This window comes from Lampris incognitus, chromosome 8 (assembly GCF_029633865.1).
Source record: "Lampris incognitus isolate fLamInc1 chromosome 8, fLamInc1.hap2, whole genome shotgun sequence".
NCBI classification, from domain to species: domain Eukaryota; kingdom Metazoa; phylum Chordata; class Actinopteri; order Lampriformes; family Lampridae; genus Lampris; species Lampris incognitus.
In genome coordinates, this window is record NC_079218.1 from 4,423,612 (window position 1) to 4,446,895 (window position 23,284).

The 23,284-nt window shown below is 47.5% G+C and overlaps 3 protein-coding genes across 4 annotated transcripts in view; 2 read left to right on the forward strand and 1 right to left on the reverse strand.

Moving 5' to 3' along the window:
• Positions 1–2,394: 2,394 nt before the first annotated feature.
• On the reverse strand, positions 2,395–3,042 carry LOC130117045 (uncharacterized protein DDB_G0271670-like; the record flags this gene model as incomplete). The annotated part of the gene is made up of 1 exon (XM_056285186.1): positions 2,395–3,042. A coding segment is annotated over one exon (648 nt), but the record flags the coding sequence as incomplete, so codon positions are not given.
• Positions 3,043–4,094: 1,052 nt separating this feature from the next.
• On the forward strand, positions 4,095–9,634 carry LOC130117269 (myb/SANT-like DNA-binding domain-containing protein 2). 2 transcript variants are annotated; one of them, XM_056285469.1, is made up of 4 exons: positions 4,095–4,526; positions 6,099–6,354; positions 6,448–6,511; positions 8,606–9,634. In XM_056285469.1, exons 1-4 carry the CDS (start codon positions 4,095–4,097, stop codon positions 9,528–9,530), a joined length of 1,677 nt encoding a protein of 558 aa, XP_056141444.1. In that variant the 3' UTR covers positions 9,531–9,634. The 2 variants fall into 2 exon arrangements, with proteins under 2 accessions (XP_056141444.1, XP_056141445.1); XM_056285470.1 differs by having other exon boundaries at positions 6,255–6,354.
• A 12,001-nt stretch (positions 9,635–21,635) lies between these two features.
• The window catches only part of esama (endothelial cell adhesion molecule a), an 81,618-nt gene continuing 79,969 nt past the window's right edge, over positions 21,636–23,284 (forward strand). Inside the window, exon 1 of the mRNA XM_056284456.1 lies at positions 21,636–22,106. Within this exon, the coding sequence (XP_056140431.1) occupies positions 22,040–22,106 (67 nt within the window). The 5' untranslated portion in view covers positions 21,636–22,039. The remainder of the gene's footprint in view (positions 22,107–23,284) is intronic.

Below are 23,284 nucleotides of genomic sequence, written 5' to 3' on the forward strand. Positions count from 1 at the left end.
TGGGCCAGAACCAAGCCATAGCAATAACGCATGTGCCACATATTTGCCAAAGGTGGCCATATTGGTTTTGTGATATTTGGGCCATATTCACCATTTACCACACGGGCCACTTCAGGGTCACATCCAGATCACATGTTGACCAGAGCACCGCAGCTTTGCCAAAAAAGGCCCACATGTGATTTGGCATATTTGGGCCATATTTGCTGTTATACATGTGGGCCACTTCAGGCTCACATCCAGTTTGTCAGGGCCAGAAGAAGACCATCAGTGCCGCATCAGTACCTGAAGTGGCCCACATCCGGATGCTGTCTGCACACAATAGTATTCCCACAAACTACTGGGAACGAAAGCAACTCTCTAACAACAATGTGAAAATGTCAACCTACCTTCACCTCATGTTTGATATTTAGTTTTATTTATTTATACCGTTCTTTATTTTTACTCTTAATTATTTGGCCTTTCTCTTATTTTTGCCTCGTAAAGCACTTCGTAACACTGTTTTAGAAACGTGCTGTATAAATAAAGTTACCATTTCAACACAGCGCCGTCGTAGTCACCGTTTGCATCGAGGGCGCGTGACTTCAGAGATATGTCGAAAAGACTGCTTTTGAAATGTTTCTCAATTTTTTTTTGTGCGTCTTATTTCTAAAAATTATCACACGACATTTAACTTCGTAACACTTTGCTCTTGAAATTAAGTCAATCTCAAGCCTTCTTTTGCATCACGTCGCCTGGCGTTGAGACTGGGATCTGGATCTGGGAATGATGATGAGCGTGTTTCGTGTGAAGGTGATACCGAAACAGCCGAGCATCTCCGTGTTTGCTGCCCTCCCACCCACTTGTTCTGGGAACAGCTTATGGAAAAACCACAACAATGCATGTTATAGTGGATCATAACAGCATTATTTTGAGTGTGTTGTTAGAAAATAAAAGATTGGACCTGCTGATCAATGTTTTACTCATTTTAGCCAAATTTTTTATTCACAAGGCTAAATTTATTAAAACTCCACCCATCTTCCTGTGCTACTATAATGAAACTCAACTCTATATTAAGCCCCTGAAATTAATGAAATCAAAATGTGCCAAAGATCTGTATGGATTACTAGAAAATGATCTGACCAACGTAATATCTTGAAAACTAACAATCGTTTAGTCCATCCTTATTTACGAGTTAGCTATGTTATTGTTATTTTACATTTTATTCTGCTCAATTGATTTATTTTATGCTTTTTTTTGTATTGTTTGTCCATCCATCCCTCCATTATCCATCCATTATCCATCCATTATCCCTCCATTATCCTGTTCTCAGGGTGGTGGGGATGCTGGAGCCTATCCCACCAGTCACTGGGCGGCAGACAGGGAGACACCCTGGACAGGCCGCCAGGCCATCACAGGGTGTCCCATAGTCGAGTCTACACAAAAGGAAATGTGATATTGATGAATACACACAGACTCACTACCACATAAAGTCATGGATTTCATTTTGCTGTTAAATAGATTACAAGTCAGTTCAAAATCAAAAATTGCATGTAAAAGTCATACATTTGAATGGCTCGTGTGATCAGAAAGCAAGTCATTAGCGGTACTGGCGAGAGCCAAGCTCTTGCTGTTTTCTTTCCCCTCAGACACGGGTGGACTGGTAACGGTCTCCACCATCCGCCTCAAGAACCCCACCCTGGGCCTCCACCATGAAGCCCTTTCTCGCTCCTCCCCAAGCCACCGCAGAACTTTACACAGATCATCAAATGGGGTCATAGGGTATCCTATGGAAGCCCCCCATGGCTCCCTCCCAGACACCACAGCACAGCTACTACTACTACTACTACTACTACCACTACTAATACTACTACTACTACCGCTACTACTACCACTACTACTACTGCTACTACTACTACTACTACCACTGATACTACTGCTACTACTACTGCTACTAATGCTACTACTACCACTACTACTACTGCTACTACCACTACTACTACTACTGCTACTACCACTACTACTACTACTAATACTGCTACTACTACTACTACCACTACTACTACTGCTACTACTGCTAGTAGTACTACTACTACTACTGCTACTACCACTACTACTAATGCTACTGCTACTGCTACCACTACTACTACCACTACTACTACTACTACTACTACTACTACTGCTGCTGCTACTACTACCACTACTGCCACTACTACTACTACTACTGCTACTGCTACTACTACCGCTACTACTACTACTGCTACCACTACTACTACTGCTACTACCACTACTACTACTGCTACTACTGCTACTACTACTACTACTGCTACTACTACCACTACTACTACTGCTACCGCTACTACTAATGCTACTGCTACTGCTACCACTACTACCACTACTACTACTACTACTACTACTACTGCTACTGCTACTACTACTACTGCTACCGCTACTACTACTGCTACTACCACTACTACTACTGCTACTACCACTACTACTACTGCTACTACTACTACTACTACTGCTACTGCTACTACTACTACTACTGCTACTACCACCACTACTACTACTGCTACCGCTACTACTAATGCTACTGCTACTGCTACCACTACTACCACTACTACTACTACTACTACTACTACTGCTGCTGCTGCTACTACTACTACTGCTACTAGTACTATTACTACTACTACTACTACTAGTACTACTACTACTACTGCTACTACAGCTACTACTGCTACTACCACCACTACTACTACTACTGCTACTGCTACTACCACTACTACTACTACTGCTACTACTACTACTACTACTGCTACTACCACTGCTACTACTACTACTACTGCTACTACTACTATTATTACTACTACTACTGCTACTACCACTACTACTACTACTGCTACCACTACTGCTACTACCACTACTACTAATGCTACTACCACTACTGCTACTACTACTACTGCTACTACCACTACTACTACTGCTACTATCACTACTACTACTACTGCTACTGCTACTACCACTACTGCTACTACTACTACTGCTACTACTACTACCACTACTGCTACTACCAGTACCACTAATACTGCTTCTACTACTACTACTACTACTACTGCTACTACTGCTACTACTGCTACTACTACCACTACTACTACTGCTACTACCACTACTACTACTACTACTACTGCTACTGCTACTACTACTGCTATTACCACTACTACTGCTACTACCACTACTACTAATGCTACTTCCACTTCCGCTACTACTACTGCTGCTACCACTACTACTACTGCTACTACTACTACCACTACTGCCACTACAACTACTACTACTACTGCTACTGCTACTACCACTACTGCTACTACTACTACTGCTACTACCACTACTACTACTGCTACTACCAGTACCACTACTACTGCTTCTACTACTACTACTACTACTACTGCTACTACTACTACTACTACTGCTACTACTACTACCACTACTGCCACTACCACTACTACTACTACTACTACTACCACTACTACTACTACTACTACTACTACTGCTGCTGCTGCTACTACTAGTAGTAGCGGTAGTAGTGGTAGTAGCAGCAGTAGTAGTAGTAGTTATAGTACTAGTAGCAGTAGCAGTAGCAGTAGTAGTAGTGGTAGCAGTAGTAGCAGTAGTAGTAGCAGTAGTTATAGTAGTAGTAGTGGTAGCAGTAGTAGCGGTAGTAGTGGTAGCAGTAGTAGTAGTGGTAGCAGTAGTAGCAGTAGTAGTAGCAGTAGTTATAGTAGTAGTAGTTATAGTAGTAGCAGCGGTAGTAGTAGTAGTAGTAGTAGTAGTAGTAGTGGTAGTAGTAGTGGTAGTACTACGTGGTTTGTGTACATGTTTTACATCTCTTGTGGTGTGTGGTCATTGTTTTCTAGAGGATGGAAAGTTTTCATTTCTAATGTTTGCTGTACTGTTGTAAATGTATCGTCTATGTAAAAAAATTAAATCAAATTAAAAAAATAATAATAATAATAATAATAATCACATCGCCTGGCGTTGGTACCCAAACGTCACGTCCCCCCCTCCCCCTCCTCGCCCCCCTCCCCTCTCCCCCTCCCCCTCCCCTTGGCAACAGAGGCAACATGGCGGCGTCCAGTAACGCGGAACCCTCTCTGGAGATATCGGCGCCGTTAAAGATCCCCAAAACGGAGGCGCCGTCCCCGGAGTCCGACGAGCTAAGCGACGGTAACCAGTACCACTCCAACCCGTCCACGCCGAACCGCATCTCGCCTCTGAACGTGGGCTCGGGGGGCGCAGGCCGGAGCGGGCTGGCCTCAGCCTCCAGCAGCTTCACGGCTTGCCGGGGGATGTCGTGGACGCCGTCCGAGACGAACGCCCTCATCGCGGTGTGGGGCAACGAGAGGCTGACGGAGGCGCGGATGCAGCAGCTGGAGGTCGCGGGCACCGTCTTCTCGGGCAAGGCCCCCGGTCCGGCCATGTACGAGCGGGTCTCCAGAGCCCTGGCGGAGCTGGGTTACGAACGGACCCCGTCCCAGTGCAGGGAGAGGATGAAGGTGAGTGAGCCGGAATCAATACCACCATCTTCATCATCATCATCATCCTCCACATATGGGATGTGGAGGGGGAAACCGGCGTATTCGGTGTGACCCACGCTGCACTGAGTTGTGTGCAGGTGGGGATTGTATACTTATCTGTTGTGTTAACTTGGTGTTGTCTACCTGCCTTGTTTTGATGCGAGGCTGTCTGACACAACGCTGCTGGTCTGTTACTGTCTTCTGCAAGGTGTCCTGGAGAGCTCTGAAAGGCGCCCACAAATAACATGTATTATTATTATTAGTATTAGTAGTAGTATTATCATCATCATGTGAGGGCAAAGTAGTGAAAACGTGTGTCCTTCTCCATCACCGTGTTGTAGCTGCATGCTTGCAGCCAGACGCGTCATCACTATAATAAGCCTGTGCATGAAGCTGTACTGTCATATCAGCAGTAGCTGACCAGACTGCGGTGGCAGGTCACAAACAGTTCGGGTCGTAGTAAATCCAGCTGTTCGCCTTGCGTGTAAATCCTTGGTCACCTCAGCACCGGATGCCAGTCTGTAAACGTACATTCGGTGTGCCAGAATATTAAGACCACTGCCCTAATGCGTGCTAACACTCTCTCACTTTGAGACGGGCAGCTTCTGCGTGTCTCAGATTGTCCCACAGCTGAAGTATTTTCCTTCGGCCTATCTTCTTCTCGTTAGCCACATCTTCCATTTGTAATTAATTCCAGTGCTTTACAGCGTCGTCTACTGCATATTATGCTTACATGAAAGGAATGTGAGTGTAAAGCGCTCTGTAAGACCGTACCTGGTTTAGAGTGAGGCACATAACCTTGACTTTATCAATTTGGTTTTAAAATCAACGAACGGGCAAACGTTTCATACTTTCAAGTTTCAGCCATGTGTCAGATGTTTTTGGTTACTTATTAAAAATGGGTAACCAGGCGCCCCGGTGGCTCACCAGGTAGAGCGTGTACCACATAAGGCTGACTCCTTACCGGCAGCGGCCTGGGTTCGAATCCGGCCCGGGCCCTTTGCTGCATGTCATCCCCTCTCTCTCTCTCGACCGTTGCTGTCAAATAAAGACGGAAAATGCCAACAAAACAAAAAAACCTAAACAAAAAAAAGGGTAACCGTACCATTCCTACCGTTGTGGTAGATATAAAAAACACTAGGTGTTTCATACATCGCCGTAATTAAATTGCATTGTTTGAGCTTGGGTTTCAGTTCCAGTTTGCCAAAAAGAAATAACATTTGGAACATCTAATTCAGTTCACAGTACTCAGTACTATCTCATACAGTTCTCTCGCTATCACGGTTGCAAATTATACAATTTCTTTTCTTTGTGTTCCTTCTGGTTTGTTAGCAATGTTCACATAACTATGAGGGAAAGGGCGTGCTGTGCACTCACGTTGTATCGCTGAAATAGAGCCAATAATATTTCATGCCAATGACTCAGTGACTGCATCCATGCCTGTAGGACGCTCCTAATGAAGTCGCACATTATTTCACTTAAAGCAAAGCAGAGGCTTGTTTACCTGTCTTAAGCCTCTGAATAGATTATGTGTCTTCTTGTCCCGTGCAGACACTGCGGCGCTGCTATAGCCGTGTAAAGGAGCACGGCATTGGCAAGAGGAAGAGCAGCTACTCCATCGAGCAGCTGGAGAAGGTGTTTGGCCAGGGGGGCTGGGACTCACAGAGCTGTGCCCCAGTGCTGATCAACAGCAGTGGTCTCTATCAGGAGATGGAGTCAGACGGCAGCACCCTGGAAGACTTCTCTCAGGAGGACTGGTGCAACCAGGTGCTGGCCTCTGCCTTTCAGGAGGGAGACATGGAGACCGGTGAGTTAGTGTTTGTAAAGTGTTGTTAAAAAGTATCAAGTGGCACAAGAGCTGAGGTTTGACGTGTTGTTGTATTTGTGTTTCTTTATCCAGAAGAAATCCAGGTGCCTAAAAACAGAGTTCTACAAATTCAAGCAGAGATTTCAGAACAAACCCAGTAAGTCAGTTTGAACAAACACAATCTCCTTTATCTCCCTTACAATCATCCAGTTCTGGTCATCGTCACCAAATTTGGTCCTTAAATTAGAAGTAGACAACTATTTTGCTTTGACTTATCATTATGAAGTAAATGTTGCTCGCACAGTGTAATGGCTATAGAATAATGACACCATCAGCGTTTAGATTAGATTCTCTATAAGCCTCGCTTTCACTGTGCAATTCTGTCTGCCACTGGCTCGATCTCACGGGAACATGAAGGTTCGATTTACAGCACAAAGGAAGTGCGTCAACCACTGTGCAACCAAAATAGGAAGAGGATAGCGCGTTTTGTTTTCCCCGGTAGTGGAAATTGTGGACGGTGGAACAACCGAAGTGACAGTGGAAACTCTACCCAGCATCAGAAATAGAACCCCCTTGATGGAGGAGGCAAAGGAGGTGAGGAGGGAGAGACAGAAACCGAGGTAAAACAAGAGTGAACCTCGGCTGGGCATTCACTTGATTGAGCGAGCTCCGGTGTTGTGTCAAACTCTGTTTCCCCGTCGAGATCTGTTTCCCCCCACCCAGACGAAAGCATTCCTTTGGAAACAGGTTAACTATCGGTTACGATTAGGATTAGGTTGAGGTTAAGAGTAATCAAGCGTGCTTGTGTTGTGCTGAACTCTGAACTAGAAACCCTGACCTCAGTGCTATGATAAAGGCAGAGTAAAACATCCCGTAATACTAATAAGTCCAACTGAATGTCAGTTTGGAGCCCTGTCAAGTCCCAGGTGTTGTATTAAACTGTTTCCCTGTCGACATCTTTTCCCCCCTAGCCAAATTGGATTCTTACGGTAGTTTCTTTGTTTTGTTTTTTTTTGCACCCCCCCCCCCTTTTCTCCCCAACTATTCGGCCAATTACCCCACTTTTCCGAGCCGTCCCGGTCGCTGCTCCACCCCCTCTGCTGATCCGGGGAGGGTTGCACACTACCACGTGTCTCCTCCCATACATGTGGAGTCACCAGCCGCTTCTTTTCACCTGACAGTGAAGAGTTTCACCAGGGGGACGTAGTGCGTGGGAGGATCACCCTATTCCCCCCAGTTCCCCCTCCCCCCCAAACAGGCGCCCCGACCGACCAGAGGAGACGCTAGTGCAGTGACCAGGACACATACCCACATCCGGCTTCCCACCCACAAACATGGCCAATGGTCTCTGTAGGGACGCCGAACCAAGCCGGAGGTAACAGGGGGATTCGAACAGGTGATCCCCATGTTGGTAGGAAACAGACTAGACCGCTACGCCACCTGGACGTCCCCTTTATGGTCGTTTCTTGCTTTGGACAGTAGCCAGGCTGCTAATAAACGGAAAGTGATCCGGTTGTTTTTGCGACAGCGGTGCAAACATAACTCCTGGAAATGCTAGGTGGGAAAGTTGAAAAGCTGTCTACAGCCACTTTAAAGGGGAACAATCACGATTTTCCACATTATCTCAATCTGTATGTTGTAGAACTTAATATTCAAGAACACCAACGTTCACGAAAAACTCCATTATCCGCCAGAATACTGAGTGAGAAGACCTCTGTGTGTCTAAAATTCTGCTGAAATTGTGTCCGCCAGTGACAGCACAAGCTGGACAATCTGTGAATGTCAAAACTTCATTTCTGGTTTGCAGATAATATGCTTTGTATTCGAAAATGCGTACAACAATGCTACATGCTGCTGCATAATGTGACACTGTTATTTGCATTTTCTTACACAGCTGCAGCGTTTCAGCGACACACAAAAGACTGCTCAGCAGTGTGACTGCTGATGGAGTTTTATCCCTACAACATGCATCTAGATAACATTAAATTACGATTGTTTTGCTTTAATCTATTTAGGCAATTTCAGCTTGAAACATGTGCTCATTTTGGAGCTGTTAGAGCATTATTTTATCAGATGTGTGCGACGCTAATCCCTCTCATTGCATCAATTCATGTGTCATATCCCACATATGTTCAAGCCTCCTTAATCAACATGTTTTCCACTGGCAAAAAATCAAAGCTGTTAATGTCCTCAGAAAGATGTCATTCTGTTATCACAGCAGTCACGTTACTGTCGTCTTCTTTTCCCACAGAAAACAAGATACGATGCACAACGTGATGCGCATCCTGGAGTCGGTGCAGCTCAAATGGGAGCACTTTCAGACCTGGACTGAGTTCTCGCGGTTGCATCTCTCGAACAAGCTGGCTATCTTTGGCGTGGGCTACAACACGCGCTGGCGGGAGGACGTGCGATACCACTACGCTGAGATCAGCTCTCAGGTGCCACTAGGCAAGCGGCTGCGTGAATACTTCAACCCAGAAAAGCCCGAGGGCCGCATCATCATGACCAAAGTGCAGAAGATGAACTGGAAGAATGTCTATTACAAGTTCCTGGACATTACCATAAGTGAGGCGCGCTGCCTGGAGCTACACATGGAGGTGGACTGGATCCCTGTAGCTCAGTCCAGGGTGGCTGGCTGCAGCAAGGGCACATGCCAGTATCTCCTCCCTGGGGATATCCCCAAGACATACGGACTTTATGCCATCGGCTACGAGGTGGTGGCGCCCTCTAATGACTCTGCTCAGGCGTCACCCAGGGGCGATAGTCAAGACCACAGCCTACCTCTGTCCAATTCGGAGTCGGGGGCTGTGGCGGCAAGCCCATCCAGTAGAGAAGGAGTCAAGAAGTGGGGCAGGACTGGGGCTAAGATCACTTACTGCTTCTTAGGCATAGCCGAGGAGAGGACACTACAGCAATGTCTGTTCCAGCACTTTCAGGGTTCCGGCAAACACTATGTCCACGGAGAACCCTCTGCTGTCACCCTCTTCCTGCAGGAAAACTGTCGCAGCGGGGCTCAAAATGGGGAAGGAGATGGAGAGTCGTTGTCTCAACGTTTTGCCATTTACATCAAGTTCATTGAGGTGGAGCTGGACTTCCTCTCAGCAGGCTCCCTGGTGGAGTGTCTAGAAATTGCCGTGGGATATTCCTTAAAGTATAACAACAAGGAGATCTTGTAACCCCCGCTCAGTGTTTTGAACGTTCTTTAACTTAAGAGAGTTGTTACCAAGTGTTGAAAGCAGCCAGTAGGAGGACATGAAGGGTGACCATTTCTGCCTGTTACATAGCATGGATATGTGCAAAATCTGTCGCATATTTCTGCAGCCTTTTCAACCCTCTTGACTTAATTTTGTTTCTTTGCCCACTTAGAAACCGTTCAAATCCAAAATAATATATGCATAATGCACTGACTGCATTGTGTGGGAACACTGGCGTAGGTGTATTACTAAGTATTAGAGAGGTGTACCTGATACTCTGGCAACTCTGCACTACAAGGCTTCTGCTGTTTGTCTGGCATAGACGAATACTGCCTCATCAGGGAGTGTGGGATGGTCCAGGTGACTATTGCAGTACGCAGCTGTCTACCTCCAGGGTGTAGCTACTGAGGCAGAGGGGACCGTAGTGTGTACGTGTTGTGGAACTGCCTTTGCTTTGACTGTTGAGATGTGGGTGCTTGTCCACAGAGAATCTAAGAGTAATGGCTAATTTATACCTGTGTGTCTTGCACGTTGAAATAGACGTACACTAGGCCACTCCCGGGGAGGGAGGGGGTCGATGCCACAGAGGCTCTGCTGACCGCTTTGGCGTAACTCCCCTAACATTAGAAGAATAACAAGAAACTCTGAATTGATAACAGGAAGACATCGTTTGGTGAGCAGCGGTTGTTGGCTAGAAAGAGGTTACCTGCGATTAGCTCGATGAGTTAGACACGTTCTTTGCACGCGAGCATATGAGTAGAAGTCCTTCATGCGAAAAAGATGTGTATGTTATGGTTAATATGCCTGCCTGTGCCCCTGACCGGGGCAATGGCAAAAAGAACTGGGTTGGTCCCCTGCTCCTGTACAACAGGATGGGTTAAATGCAGGGGACAAATTTGTTGAAAGAAACTACAATGACAAGATAAAGTGGCTTTCTTCTTCTTTCTTCTTGGTACAGTCTTTACAGCGTGGATCGTGCACAGGTGTAAAAGAGCTCTGAGTGCTGGTCTACGGTCTGTCGTCAGGTTGTGTGATGATAAACTTCACTTCACTTAAGAGGTAAACCCATCCCAGACCAGTATTCCCACCGGGTTCTTTATGAACATGAATTTTGAGGTTATGTGCAATGTGCCAGGAAAGGACTGTAGGTGGCGTTAAAATGAAATATAAAACCATTGAATGGATCCTCTTTTAAACTGTCTGTGTATATGAAATTACATGATATATCGACATAATATATATATATACATATATATATATATATATTTAAGAATATTGATGTTCCTCAGCATTCCAGCTTTTGCAACTTGCAACATTCGTTTGTTTTGGTATATATGAATATGATATTTTATATTTTATTGGTCGACACCATGTCTCGTATGTACTTGTTTGGAGGTCACAGTCTTGTATGTTTACATGTTTCGAAAAACAATAAAAGGGGCACTCACTGTCATTTGCCACTCAGTGAAAATTGTTTCTGCACGTTCATGTCAAGCATTAAAAGCAAATTCGAGCTTAAATCTTTATTTTACTACCGGTGGGGGGGGGGGGGGGGGTTCGGGTTTGCAGCCAGGATTTCTTCTGTTACTACAGATTGCAGAGAGACGGCAATCGCAATAACGCACAACGTGTAATTCAATTCACAGTGCCATGAAGATGCAGCATAATGAAGACAAGGATGAAAGATTGCAGTAAGAAAATAAATTCCCTGCACGGCGGTGCAGATCCATGAGATCTGCATAATCTGCAGTGCATAGGTGCTGCACACGCAGACGCAGTTTGACTTTAATCGTGCATGGACTGCTGTGTTCCAGTTGCAAGGCACACTTTACTTCATGTGAGTAGTGTGTTGACCGAGGCGTCGAGAGGTTGTTGGTTCAGTCCCTGGAACAAACAGGAAGTAACGATTGACCTGTGAGATGGAGTCATAGCTAGCACTCCCTACAGACTGAAGGGGCAATTGCCTTAGGGCCTCACACGTACTTTAATTTATTTTTGAAACATAAGTACACACTCGTTTTTAGCTTGTCTCTGCAAACACACATTCTGAAAAAGGTAAAAATAAAGGTGTAGAAAGCAAGTGAATAGTTACGGTGGCAGGGTAGTTTAAGGTGGCAGTGCTGTGGTGGTACCCAGATAGCGTCCGGATGTGGGCCACTTCAGGCAGTGATGCGGCACTGGTGGCCTTCTTCTGGCCCTGACAAACTGGATGTGACCCTGAAGTGGCCCGTGTGGTAAATGGTGAATATGGCTCAAATATCACAAAACAAATATGGCCACCTTTGGCAAATATGTGGCACATGCGGCATTGCTATGGCTTGGTTCTGGCCCAGATCTGGCAAACAGGAGCGGACCGCCCAAGTACCATCATTCCATGCGGTGTGTGGGCCGGATGAAGTGTCGGGTGTGGGATGGGTCCGGGCCACAGCGGTTTTGCTATCTAGGTTGGATACCATGCCACATCTCCTGACAAATCCACCTAGAGAGTTTGGTTGGCTAACACTGACATGTCACCTCTCACTTCGCCTCATATTCTACTAGTCTGCTGTGCTGGACCCAGCATGTGCTGGGCCCAACATGTGCTGGACCCAACATGTGCCGGACCCAACATCTGCCGGACCCAACATCTGCCGGACCCAACATGTGCCGGACCCAACATCTGCCGGACCCAACATCTGCCGGACCCAACATGTGCCGGACCCAACATCTGCCGGACCCAACATGTGCCGGACCCAACATCTGCCGGACCCAACATGTGCCGGACCCAACATGTGCCGGACCCAACATGTGCCGGACCCAACATCTGCTGGCAAGGCAATATGATGTGTCGACATCTGTGATATGCTCGTATAACAACTGCAAGTCGTCTTTTGTAATGTGCATTTTACCCCAGAAGAAAGAGAAAGCATAGCTATTCTCCCCCTTTTTAGTTGAACTTATCACCAGGACAACCAGTTCTCTCACCTGAGGGGAAAAACTGTTTTTAGCTCAAAACTATCAATCAAGGTTTACTACCTCTTCAGCCTTGAAAAAGCAAATAGATTCATGTTAACATTCTCGTTGGAGACATTAACAACATAAATCATGTACCTTATCCGTTTGTCCCTGCTCTGAAAGCAGCCACGACTCTTTGCTCTTTTCACCTGAAAAGAAACAAGCAATACATAACAAGTAGAGTGCTGTGACACCAAGTGTATGTAGGGCGATATAGCAACTAACAGAGGGCATCAGAACGTCTGCAGCAGAGTGCAATACGATGCTGCGCTGTAAAGCTGAAATGTGTCGTGCACCGGTTTAGCCAGAAGGGGGCGGTAGATACCCTTTCCTGGAACTCGTGGCAGCGTCTGGTAAAAATGAACGGGTAGTCTATCCTCTCTGAGAGTAGCAGTGGTTTATGAAAGGTGCTCATAGGGGCTCTGATTCCCTCCATTTTATTCTCCAGTTTGATAAATGGAGCCACAGACACGTGCAGCTTGTCTTCCTCACCGAACAACGACCCCCCCAGGATCTGGACTGGCTGTCAGTCTAGATGCCCGCAAGGCTCAGCAACTAGCCTATGTATTCATGTGCACTGGTGTACATAGTGAGTTATGAGTTATTTGGTTATGGAAAGAGAGGAGGGGGGGGTTGAATTTCAAAACAAGTCTTTAACAAAAAACAGACTTGACATCTTTTTAACAATATGAGCAAAAACCACGTCTGCACAATGACCTGCCCAATAAAGACTTCATGTTCTATCCCAGAACCGAGTCACATATCAACTGAGAGAGAGAGAGAGAGAGAGAGTACAATAAATAATAATAATAATAATCATAATAAGGGTTGTTAACTGAATTAAGTACACACCTTATATATGTGGTACACACCCCAGTGCTCCAAACTGACAGCTGTGTTGTTCAGACAGCACAGCTGTGTGAAGCCACATTTTGATGGAGACGTTTTTTTAAATTATTATTGTTTTGTGACAGGGTTCACACTACATCCGGGAAAACTAAATATATGGCATGTAGTATATCACATTACGGGCCTATTGCTGCAGAGATGAAAAAAAAAGTCTTAACCCACTGGAAAAAAAAATCAATCATTAATTTTGAAACTTGGACTGGCTATTTTATTCATATTACGTCTGTGGTATCGGATGCATCAGCAGGTGAAATACCCCTTGAAAGAAACTACACATATAAAGCAAACATTGAGAAGAGCAAAATTAATATTTCATTGTGTTGTATGTGCAGCATGCTGAATGAATGTTGCAGGCCACTGTGTAATAGGCATATATATATGAAAGAAAGAAAGAACGAACGAAAGAAAAAATGAGAGAAAAATTTAAAGGAAAGAAAGAAAGAAAAAGAAAGGACAGAAGGAAAGAAAGAATGTGATAAAGAGAAAGAATGAAAAAAATAAAGAAAGAATGAAGGAAAGAAAGAACAAAAGAAAACGAAGGAAGGAAATTAAAAGGAAGAAAGAAAGAAAGAAAGAAAGAAAGAAAGAAAGAAAGAAAGAAAGAAAGAAAGAAAGAAAGAAAGAAAGAAAGAAAGAAAGAAAGAGAAAAATTAAAGGAAGAAAAGAAAGAAAGGTAGAAAGAATGAAGGAAAGAAAGAAAGGGAGGAAAGAAGGAAAGAAAAAAGAAGGAAAGTGCTGTGTAGATTCCGTGAGCACCAACTAGTAGTCATGTCCGACGTGGAGAAGATGTCTCACCGCTTTCATGTCAACACTGAAGATTGGGATGTCCTGAGGTTCCTGTGGTTCCTGAGGTTCCTGTGGTTCCTGTGGTTCCTGAGGTTCCTGTGGTGGGAAAATGGGAACAAAGAAACAGAGCCCAGGGAATTCTGCATGCGAGTACATCTTTTCAGAGCTGCATCATCTCCTGGATGTGCCAACCATGGCATGAAATACCTTGCCAGTGAACATGAGAGGGACTATCCATTGGCAGCGAGCTTCATCCGAAACCACTTCTACGTGGATGATGGACTCATCAGCGCTGATTCGGCTGAAACTGCCACGCAGCTGGTCAGTGAAGCCCAAGAAGTCTGTGCCAAGGGAAAACTACAGCTCCACAAAGTTGTGTCCAACAGCAGACAAGTGTTGGATGCTGTTCCAGAGTCTGAACGGCCAGTGGAGTGACGGATGTGGATCTGAACTACAACGAGCTTCCAATACAGAGTCTTCTTCTTCAAGGCCTCCTCGTTAGCGAGGGTTGCCAGCACCATCAGGAGGACATGCTTGCCAAACAAGTCTCCTCCAGTCCTCTCTGTCCTGAGCTGGTCTTGTTGCCTCCGATATTTTCAGACTAAGCCATTCTCTGATGTCATCATGATACTGCCTTTTTGGTCGGCCTCTCTTGCGCTTTGCTGGTGTAGTTCCCAAAATCGCTGTCTTTGTTAATTCACTTCCACCTGGACGACAGGTATGCCCAAAGAATGACAGCTTCCTTTTCATTATGCCATTAGTCCTCTTTTTGTTCCTAATTCATTGTGGATGCTCGCATCCGTTCGTTTTTCTGTCCAACTTATTGGAAGCATCCTACAATAAAGCCACATCTCTGCAGCCTCCACCCTGTTTACCATCGCTTTCTCCAGCGTCCAACTTTCAGCTCCATATGACAACACTGGCCAGACGAGTGCTCTAAGTAGACCGACTTTCACTTCTTTTCTTATTCCCCTATCTCTCCATATTCGTACCATCTCCATCACTCTTTTCTTTGCTAGGGTGACTCTGATCATCAGAATACAGAGCGTACTGGGCGTAAAATGAAACGTAGAGACTGATGCATTCTCATTCAAGGTCACACTCAATGACCAGCCAGCCACACGGCGAGGAATGGTAAAGGTCCTGAAGCAGATGCTGTTATAACTGACTGCTTTCTAGACAGGCTGTCACGATTCTCGGCCTAGCATTTCTCAATGTCATTGCACGGATTTGAAGATTGGCAAACGGAGGCCAATCATGGGCCGATTACTGTGGAGGAAAGAAGACTGGCCGCTCTCGCTCTCATCAAGGCGGCACAACGAGAAGCCTTCGAAGAACTGATACTGTTCAGTCGAGATTCTGTCGAACAACCTAAAACTCACAAGATGCACCAACTTGATCCCATCCTTGTGGACGGAGTGCTCAGAGATGGTGGGCGGTTGAGGAGATCTTCCTCACCGCTTGAGCTGAAACGTAATTCTTCATTGGACTGGCGGCCTGTCCAGCGTGTCTCCCCGCCTGCCACCCAAGGACTGCTGGGATAGGCTCCTGCTTCCTGCGACCCTAAGTAGGATAAGCGGTCTGAATAATGATGATGATGATGATATAATCCTTTCCAAGGAAGACATTGCCCCACAATTAATACTTGACCCCTGTCACAAGAAGACGCAGCAACAAGGCCGGGGGGCTAGCATGGAACGAGCTCAGGCCAGCGGCTACTGGATGACAGGTGCAAGCAAGGTAGTGGCCAAGCACATCAAGAACTGTGTCACCTGCAGGGAAGTGCGGGGACCGACTGAAGAGCAACGCATGGCTAACCTGCCTGCCGACCCAGTCGAACCCTCACCCCCATTCTCCTACAGTGGAAGTAAAGGAAGAGCAAGAAAGAAAGAAAGAGTTTTGTATCTCAGAAATCATATTAGCAACTCGAGCTGCAGAAGGGCGTTAACTGTTATGTACAAGTAAAATCCTGTCCTCTCTCGGGGTTCATGCCAGATGAATGTGTGATTTGGCAGAAAGCCACTGGAGGTTCCATACTTGATGTGAATTCTCAGGAAAAGCGGACTTTTTACCAAACTCAGTGTAAGACAATAATAGCTTTCGATGAAAACTGTGTAAGATAAGAAACCCCCCACCACACAACAATCTCCAACACGAGCGTCCTTGCTTGGATTCCTCTGATCAGGAGTATAATTAGTCACCCCGGTCCCCGCTCCACCCCCTCTGCCGATCCGGGGAGGGCCGCAGACTACCACATGCCTCCTCCCATACATGTGGAGTCACCAGCCGCTTATTTTCCCCTGACAGCGAGGAGTTTCACCAGGGGGGACGTAGCGCGTGGAAGGGTCACGCCATGCCCCCCAGTCCCCCCCCCCCTGAACAGGCGCCCCGACCGACCAGAGGAGGCCATGCTGAGAAGCATGGCCTACACACCCTCTCTTAAGGCCGTGCAGGCCATAATTCATAATACAGGGCCTTTCATCAGGCAGTCAATCAATCAATCAATTAATCAATCAACCAACCAATCAGCCAATCAATCAATCAAGTTGCATTTTTATAGCACTTTTCCAGCTGCAACAGTGTAAGCCATGATGAGAATTATGGCTTACACTGCTATTATTATTATTATTATATTATCATTATTATTATTATTATTATTATCATTATCATTATTAAATCTAATGTAATATGTAGCACCATGGCTTAGCCAAATCATTCTTATAAAGAGTTAGTCTATCTATCCATCATCCATCTTATCCATCTATCCATCTATCCATCTATCTATCTATCTATCTATCTATCTATCTATCTATCTATCTATCTATCTATCTATCTATCTATCTATCTATCTATCTATCTATCTATCTATCTATCTATCTATCTATCTATCTATCTATCTATCTATCTATCTATCTATCTATCTATCTATCTATCTATCCATCATCCATCTTATCCATCTATCTATCTATCTATCTATCTATCTATCTATCTATCTATCTATCTATCTATCTATCTATCTATCTATCTATCTATCTATCTATCTATCTATCTATCTATCTATCTATCCATCATCCATCTTATCCATCTATCTATCTATCTATCTATCTATCTATCTATCTATCTATCTATCTATCTATCTATCTATCTATCTATCTATCTATCCATCATCCATCTTATCCATCTATCCATCTATCTATCTATCTATCTATCTATCTATCTATCTATCTATCTATCTATCTATCTATCTATCTATCTATCTATCTATCTATCTATCCATCATCCATCTTATCCATCTATCCATCTATCCATCTATCCATCTATCTATCTATCTATCTATCTATCTATCTATCTATCTATCTATCTATCTATCTATCTATCTATCTATCTATCTATCTATCTATCTATCTATCTATCTATCTATCTGTCTATCTGTCTATCTATCTATCTATCTATCTATCTATCTATCTATCTATCTATCTATCTATCTATCTATCTATCTATCTATCTATCTATCTATCTATCTATCTATCTATCCAAACAGACCACATGTCTGCGTTATGGATGACAAGGAAACATGTGTGTTGACATCCTTTGTCTGTGCAGCCTGCAGCCCCTATGAGTCGGGGGTCCGGGTGCACGTTGCTGCAGCAGAATCTCACCCACAAACATCCTGTTGACCCTGTTGCGTTGGATTTCATCACAGGAACAACCCTTGTTCAACTCTCGTCGCTGAACAGTCCCCCTCTTTTAGCGTCACCTCTGTTGCTGGGTCAACCGGGCAACCTATAAAGTGATCGGGGGTATTATCTGCTATATAAGCCTTACTGGGGGCAAATCCATATTTGCTGCGGGGGATTTGAGGCTGCCATGGGACTTCTCCACGAGCTGAGTCCAGCCTTTTTTGTCTGCTTCCAACTAAGACCTCTTCGCACCTGACAGCTCATGAACCCAAGTTTCTCGGAGGGGAGGGGGGGACGCTTAGTTGAGCCAAACTGGCGAATTCCATTGGGGGGGGATGATAAGCTATGAATAAATGCTGAATCCGCGGATAGGTACGAGAGGGGAGGCAAGTCTCTCTCTCTCTCTCCCTCTCTCTCTCCCCCTCTCTCTCTTTAGCTGGTCTGATGGTGGTGAGTTCACTGAGTTGTGTGAAAGTGGAATGAACTGACCAGGGTATCTTGATCAGCTTCTGGTCACCCCCACACCCAGCTGCTTGAAATAACCCTTACTGGGGGCCATCCTGTCCTTCAAAACGCCAGAGCTGCATGACCTCTCAAGTACATCACAGAAGGCCTTGTACGCAGTCACTGTAAAGGTTCTCAACAGAACATCACTAGCCGGCGTGCAGGAGTCGAGGTGGTTGAGTGTGTTGGCACCAGGCTCATCCCCCAGGGGTAGCTGGAGGTCCCTGTAGAAACCCCCCATAGAGAAACGCACTACGGATCTACAGTGGAGGGTAGTGCATGGATCTACAGTGGAGGGTGGTACATGGCTCTACAGTGGAGGGTGGTACATGGATCTACAATGGAGGGTGGTACATGGCTCTACAGTGGAGGGTGGTACATGGATCTACAGTGGAGGGTGGTACATGGATCTATAGTGGAGGGTGGTACATGGATCTACAATGGAGGGTGGTGCATGGCTCTACAGTGGAGGGTGGTACATGGCTCTACAGTGGAGGGTGGTGCATGGCTCTACAGTGGAGGGTGGTACATGGATCTACAGTGGAGGGTGGTCCATGGATCTATAGTGGAGGGTGGTACATGGATCTACAGTGGAGGGTGGTACATGGATCTACAGTGGAGGGTGGTACATGGATCTACAGTGGAGGGTGGTACATGGATCTACAGTGGAGGGTGGTACATGGATCTACAGTGGAGGGGATACATGGATCTACAGTGGAGGGTGGTACATGGATCTACAGTGGAGGGTGGTACATGGATCTACAGTGGAGGGTGGTACACGGGGCAGTGGAGGGTGGTACATAGATCTATAGTGGAGGGTGGTACATGGATCTACAGTGGAGGGTGGTACATAGATCTACAGTGGATGGTGGTACACGGCTCTACAGTGGAGGGAGGTACATGGCTCTACAGTGGAGGGTGGTACATGGATCTACAGTGGAGGGAGGTACATGGATCTACAGTGGAGGGTGGTACATGGATCTACAGTGGAGGGTGGTACATGGATCTACAGTGGAGGGTGGTACATGGATCTACAGTGGAGGGGGTACATGGATCTACAGTGGAGGGTGGTACATGGATCTACAGTGGAGGGAGGTACATGGATCTACATTGGAGGGTGGTACATGGATCTACAGTGGAGGGTGGTGCATGGCTCTACAGTGGAGGGTGGTACATGGATCTACAGTGGAGGGTGGTGCATGGCTCTACAGTGGAGGGTGGTACATGGATCTACAGTGGAGGGTGGTACATGGATCTACAGTGGAGGGTGGTACATGGATCTATAGTGGAGGGTGGTACATGGCTCTACAGTGGAGGGTGGTACATGGATCTACAGTGGAGGGTGGTACATGGCTCTACAGTGGAGGGTGGTACATGGATCTACAGTGGAGGGTGGTACATGGATCTACAGTGGAGGGTGGTACATGGCTCTACAGTGGAGGGTGGTGCATGGCTCTACAGTGGAGGGTGGTACATGGCTCTACAGTGGAGGGTGGTACATGGATCTACAATGGAGGGTGGTACATGGATCTACAGTGGAGGGTGGTGCATGGCTCTACAGTGGAGGGTGGTACATGGATCTATAGTGGAGGGTGGTACATGGATCTATAGTGGAGGGTGGTACATGGATCTACAGTGGAGGGTGGTACATGGCTCTACAGTGGAGGGTGGTACATGGCTCTACAGTGGAGGGTGGTACATGGCTCTATAGTGGAGGGTGGTGCATGGATCTACAGTGGAGGGTGGTACATGGATCTACAGTGGAGGGTGGTACATGGATCTACAGTGGAGGGTGGTGCATGGCTCTACAGTGGAGGGTGGTACATGGATCTATAGTGGAGGGTGGTACATGGATCTATAGTGGAGGGTGGTACATGGATCTACAGTGGAGGGTGGTACATGGCTCTACAGTGGAGGGTGGTACATGGATCTACAGTGGAGGGTGGTACATGGATCTACAGTGGAGGGTGGTGCATGGATCTACAGTGGAGGGTGGTACATGGCTCTACAGTGGAGGGTGGTACATGGATCTATAGTGGAGGGAGGTACATGGATCTACAGTGGAGGGTGGTACATGGATCTACAATGGAGGGTGGTACATGGCTCTACAGTGGAGGGAGGTACATGGTTCTACAGTGGAGGGTGGTGCATGGCTCTACAGTGGAGGGTGGTGCATGGCTCTACAGTGGAGGGTGGTACATGGGGCTGTGGCTACAAACAGACATGTGGCCCACATTGATGCTAGCCAGGGTAGGGAGCCACTGCTCCTTCTGTAACGGTGAGGAAACCCTGCAGCACTTGTGGCTCAGAGGTCCCAGGTTGGACCCTCTTTTCTCCGTCCAGCAGCGGTGCCTCAGGGGTCTAGGAGAGGGTCTTGCAGACGGCCTGTTTGTCTTTGGTCGAGGTCCACGGCAGCACGGTGCAGACGTGTCACCTGGGTTAATGTTCTGATAGGGCAGGAGGAAATGAGCACTTGGCTCAGCAGACGGAACCAGATGAAAGGTACAGGGTCCAGACGCCCTGCTCATGTACTGGGTCTAGTGGCGGCTCGGCTGAACATACACTTCATGTTCTTCAACCTTAGTTCAAACCTGGAAGGATTCATGTCTATGTGGGGACATGGGGAGGGGCTGTGCACGGTGGAGGACCAAGTGCTTCTTCTTAATCTGTGAAAACAGGGAAACCAGGGGAAGGTGTGTACCCTGTTGTTGTTACTGTGTACGGCAGTTGTTGTGTTTTTCCACTGTGTGTATGAGAATTTGTGTTGATGTTGTTATCTTGATGTGACTGAAGACTTGGAACATTAGAGGCTTGGTTAAAAGGTCTCTCCCTCTCTCTCTCTCTCTCTCCCTCTCTCTCTCCCTCTCTCTCTCTCTCTCCCCCCTCCTCTCTCTCCCTCTCCCTCCCTCCCTCTCTCCGTCTCTCCCTCTCTCTCTCTCTCTCTCTCTCTCTCTCTCTCTCTCTCTCTCTCTCTCTCTCTCCCTCTCTCTATCCCCCCCTCTCTCTCCCCCTCCTCTCTCTCTCCCTCCCTCTCGCTCTCTCCCCCCTCTCCCCCCCCTCTCTCCCTCTCTGTTAATTTTCTGTTAAATAATTTAAAAAAATCTGTTAAATAAAGACTTGTTGTAAAATTCAATTCTCTCCCTCTCTCTCTCCCTCTCCCCCGCTCCCTCCCTCCCCCTCCCTCCCTCCCTCTCTCTCCCTCCCTCGCTCTCCCTCTGAAGAGGACACGGGATGACAACTTGCATAGTTGTTGTCGCCGCGGTGGCGATAAGGCATTTCAAGCGCAGCCGAGCCTGAACGGAAGAGGAGTCGTGGAGGACCTTTAGTGTCGGAGGTGCTGACACTTGCACTGCGACACCGGAGACCTCCCCGCCCGGGCGACGTCCCCCACACGCCACAGAGGCTCAACTTCACGGCTGACTTTACTGCCGTCGCGACTCCCTACGGTACCGGGAGCCGGATTCCCGACCTCCGCCTTTCCTCACCCGAGAGCGCCTCCTGCATACCTGCCCTACCCGCCCCGGGGATCCAGACCAGCCTCCTTCCAGGACTCCCGAGAGACGCTGCGCACAGCTGCGCGCACTTGGCGAGGACGCGGACGGTAAAGAGGACCGAGCCATGGAGGTGTGCGCCCGGGGGAAGCCTACTCTGCTGGCGGCGGCGTGCCTCCTCTGGGGGCTGTCAGGTCAGTCTCCTCGGCGTTTCTGCCTTTTGCGCGCCTCCAGCTTGAATAGTGGCGCAGGCTGCTTGACGATAGCGCCCCGAACAGGCGCTCATGAGAAATAAGGTGACGTGCCGCAGGACGCGTGTGTGTGTGTGTGTGTGTGGGGGGGGGGTAAAGCTGAGACACCTGTTTGGGGGGGTTTCACGGGATTTGGACCCAGTGATCCACATGATTACATGTCCTCCAGGCCGGAGTAATCCCTCCACGTAGCCGCCGCGTCGCTGGTTTAGCTCTTCCCACCACGCCTGCCACTGGCCTCACGGGACACACGCTAACTCCGCACAGGACGTGGTTGCGGTTCTGGACGCCGCGCCGGTCCGGCACCGCGCTTTGCGTGCCCTGATCAGGTTCCCCTTGCCCCGTGGGGCCAGCGCTGTTCCCCTGCTCAAGCGAGGCAGTCGGTCCATACTCAGAAAAGTGCTTTGGATTTGTTGGGTAGGACGCACTTTACGGCTTTATTTGAGCGAAGTTGCGCAACCGCGCCGCAGCGCGGACGGGCGCTGGTCAGCGAATACCGGATGACGTCACGGCAGCCCCCATCGCTCCACGTTAAGCGTGTGATTGTTTGTATCGCAAACACCAGCTCGACCAATCACGACCGGTTTACCTGGGCAACGCTGCCTCACTGTGACGTGAGGCTACGGGGCTCTCTGCCCCACCACCTGCCCCTGCCATTGGTGCTTGCTGGTTCGTTGGCACGAGCAAGAAACCGCAGTGGTTTCCCCTGGGCCACAGGGACGAACTGGGACCTTCTTAGTTCCCCTTTACGCACCGGAGACCTCCAAGCCTCCGCCTCTGAGCTGTTCCCTCAACAAACACTGGTGCTGACACAAGACACATCTGTCGGGTTTGTTTCACCTTTACAGCATGGCATTATCTCCAGAGGAGGACGCCTCCTCTGGTCGGTCGGGGCGGGGGAAACTGGGGGGAATGGCGTGACCCTCCCACGCGCTACGTCCCCCCTGGTGAAACTCCTCACTGTCAGGGGAAAAGAAGCGGCTGGTGACTCCACGTGTATGGGAGGAGGCATGTGGTAGTCTGCGGCCCTCCCCGGATCGGCAGAGGGGGGTGGAGCGGGGACCGGGGTGGCTCGGACGAGTGGGGTAACTAGCCGGGTACAACTGGGGAGAGAAAAAGGG

Excerpts from the sequence above, each read along its gene's own strand:
- LOC130117269 (XM_056285469.1), top strand. The coding sequence starts at position 4,095 with ATGGCGGCGTCCAGTAACGCGGAACCCTCTCTGGAGATATCGGCGCCG. Across the intron at positions 4,527-6,098 it reads AGTGCAGGGAGAGGATGAAG|ACACTGCGGCGCTGCTATAG; the intron begins GTGAGTGAGCCG and ends TGTCCCGTGCAG. Across the intron at positions 6,355-6,447 it reads GGAGGGAGACATGGAGACCG|AAGAAATCCAGGTGCCTAAA; the intron begins GTGAGTTAGTGT and ends TTCTTTATCCAG.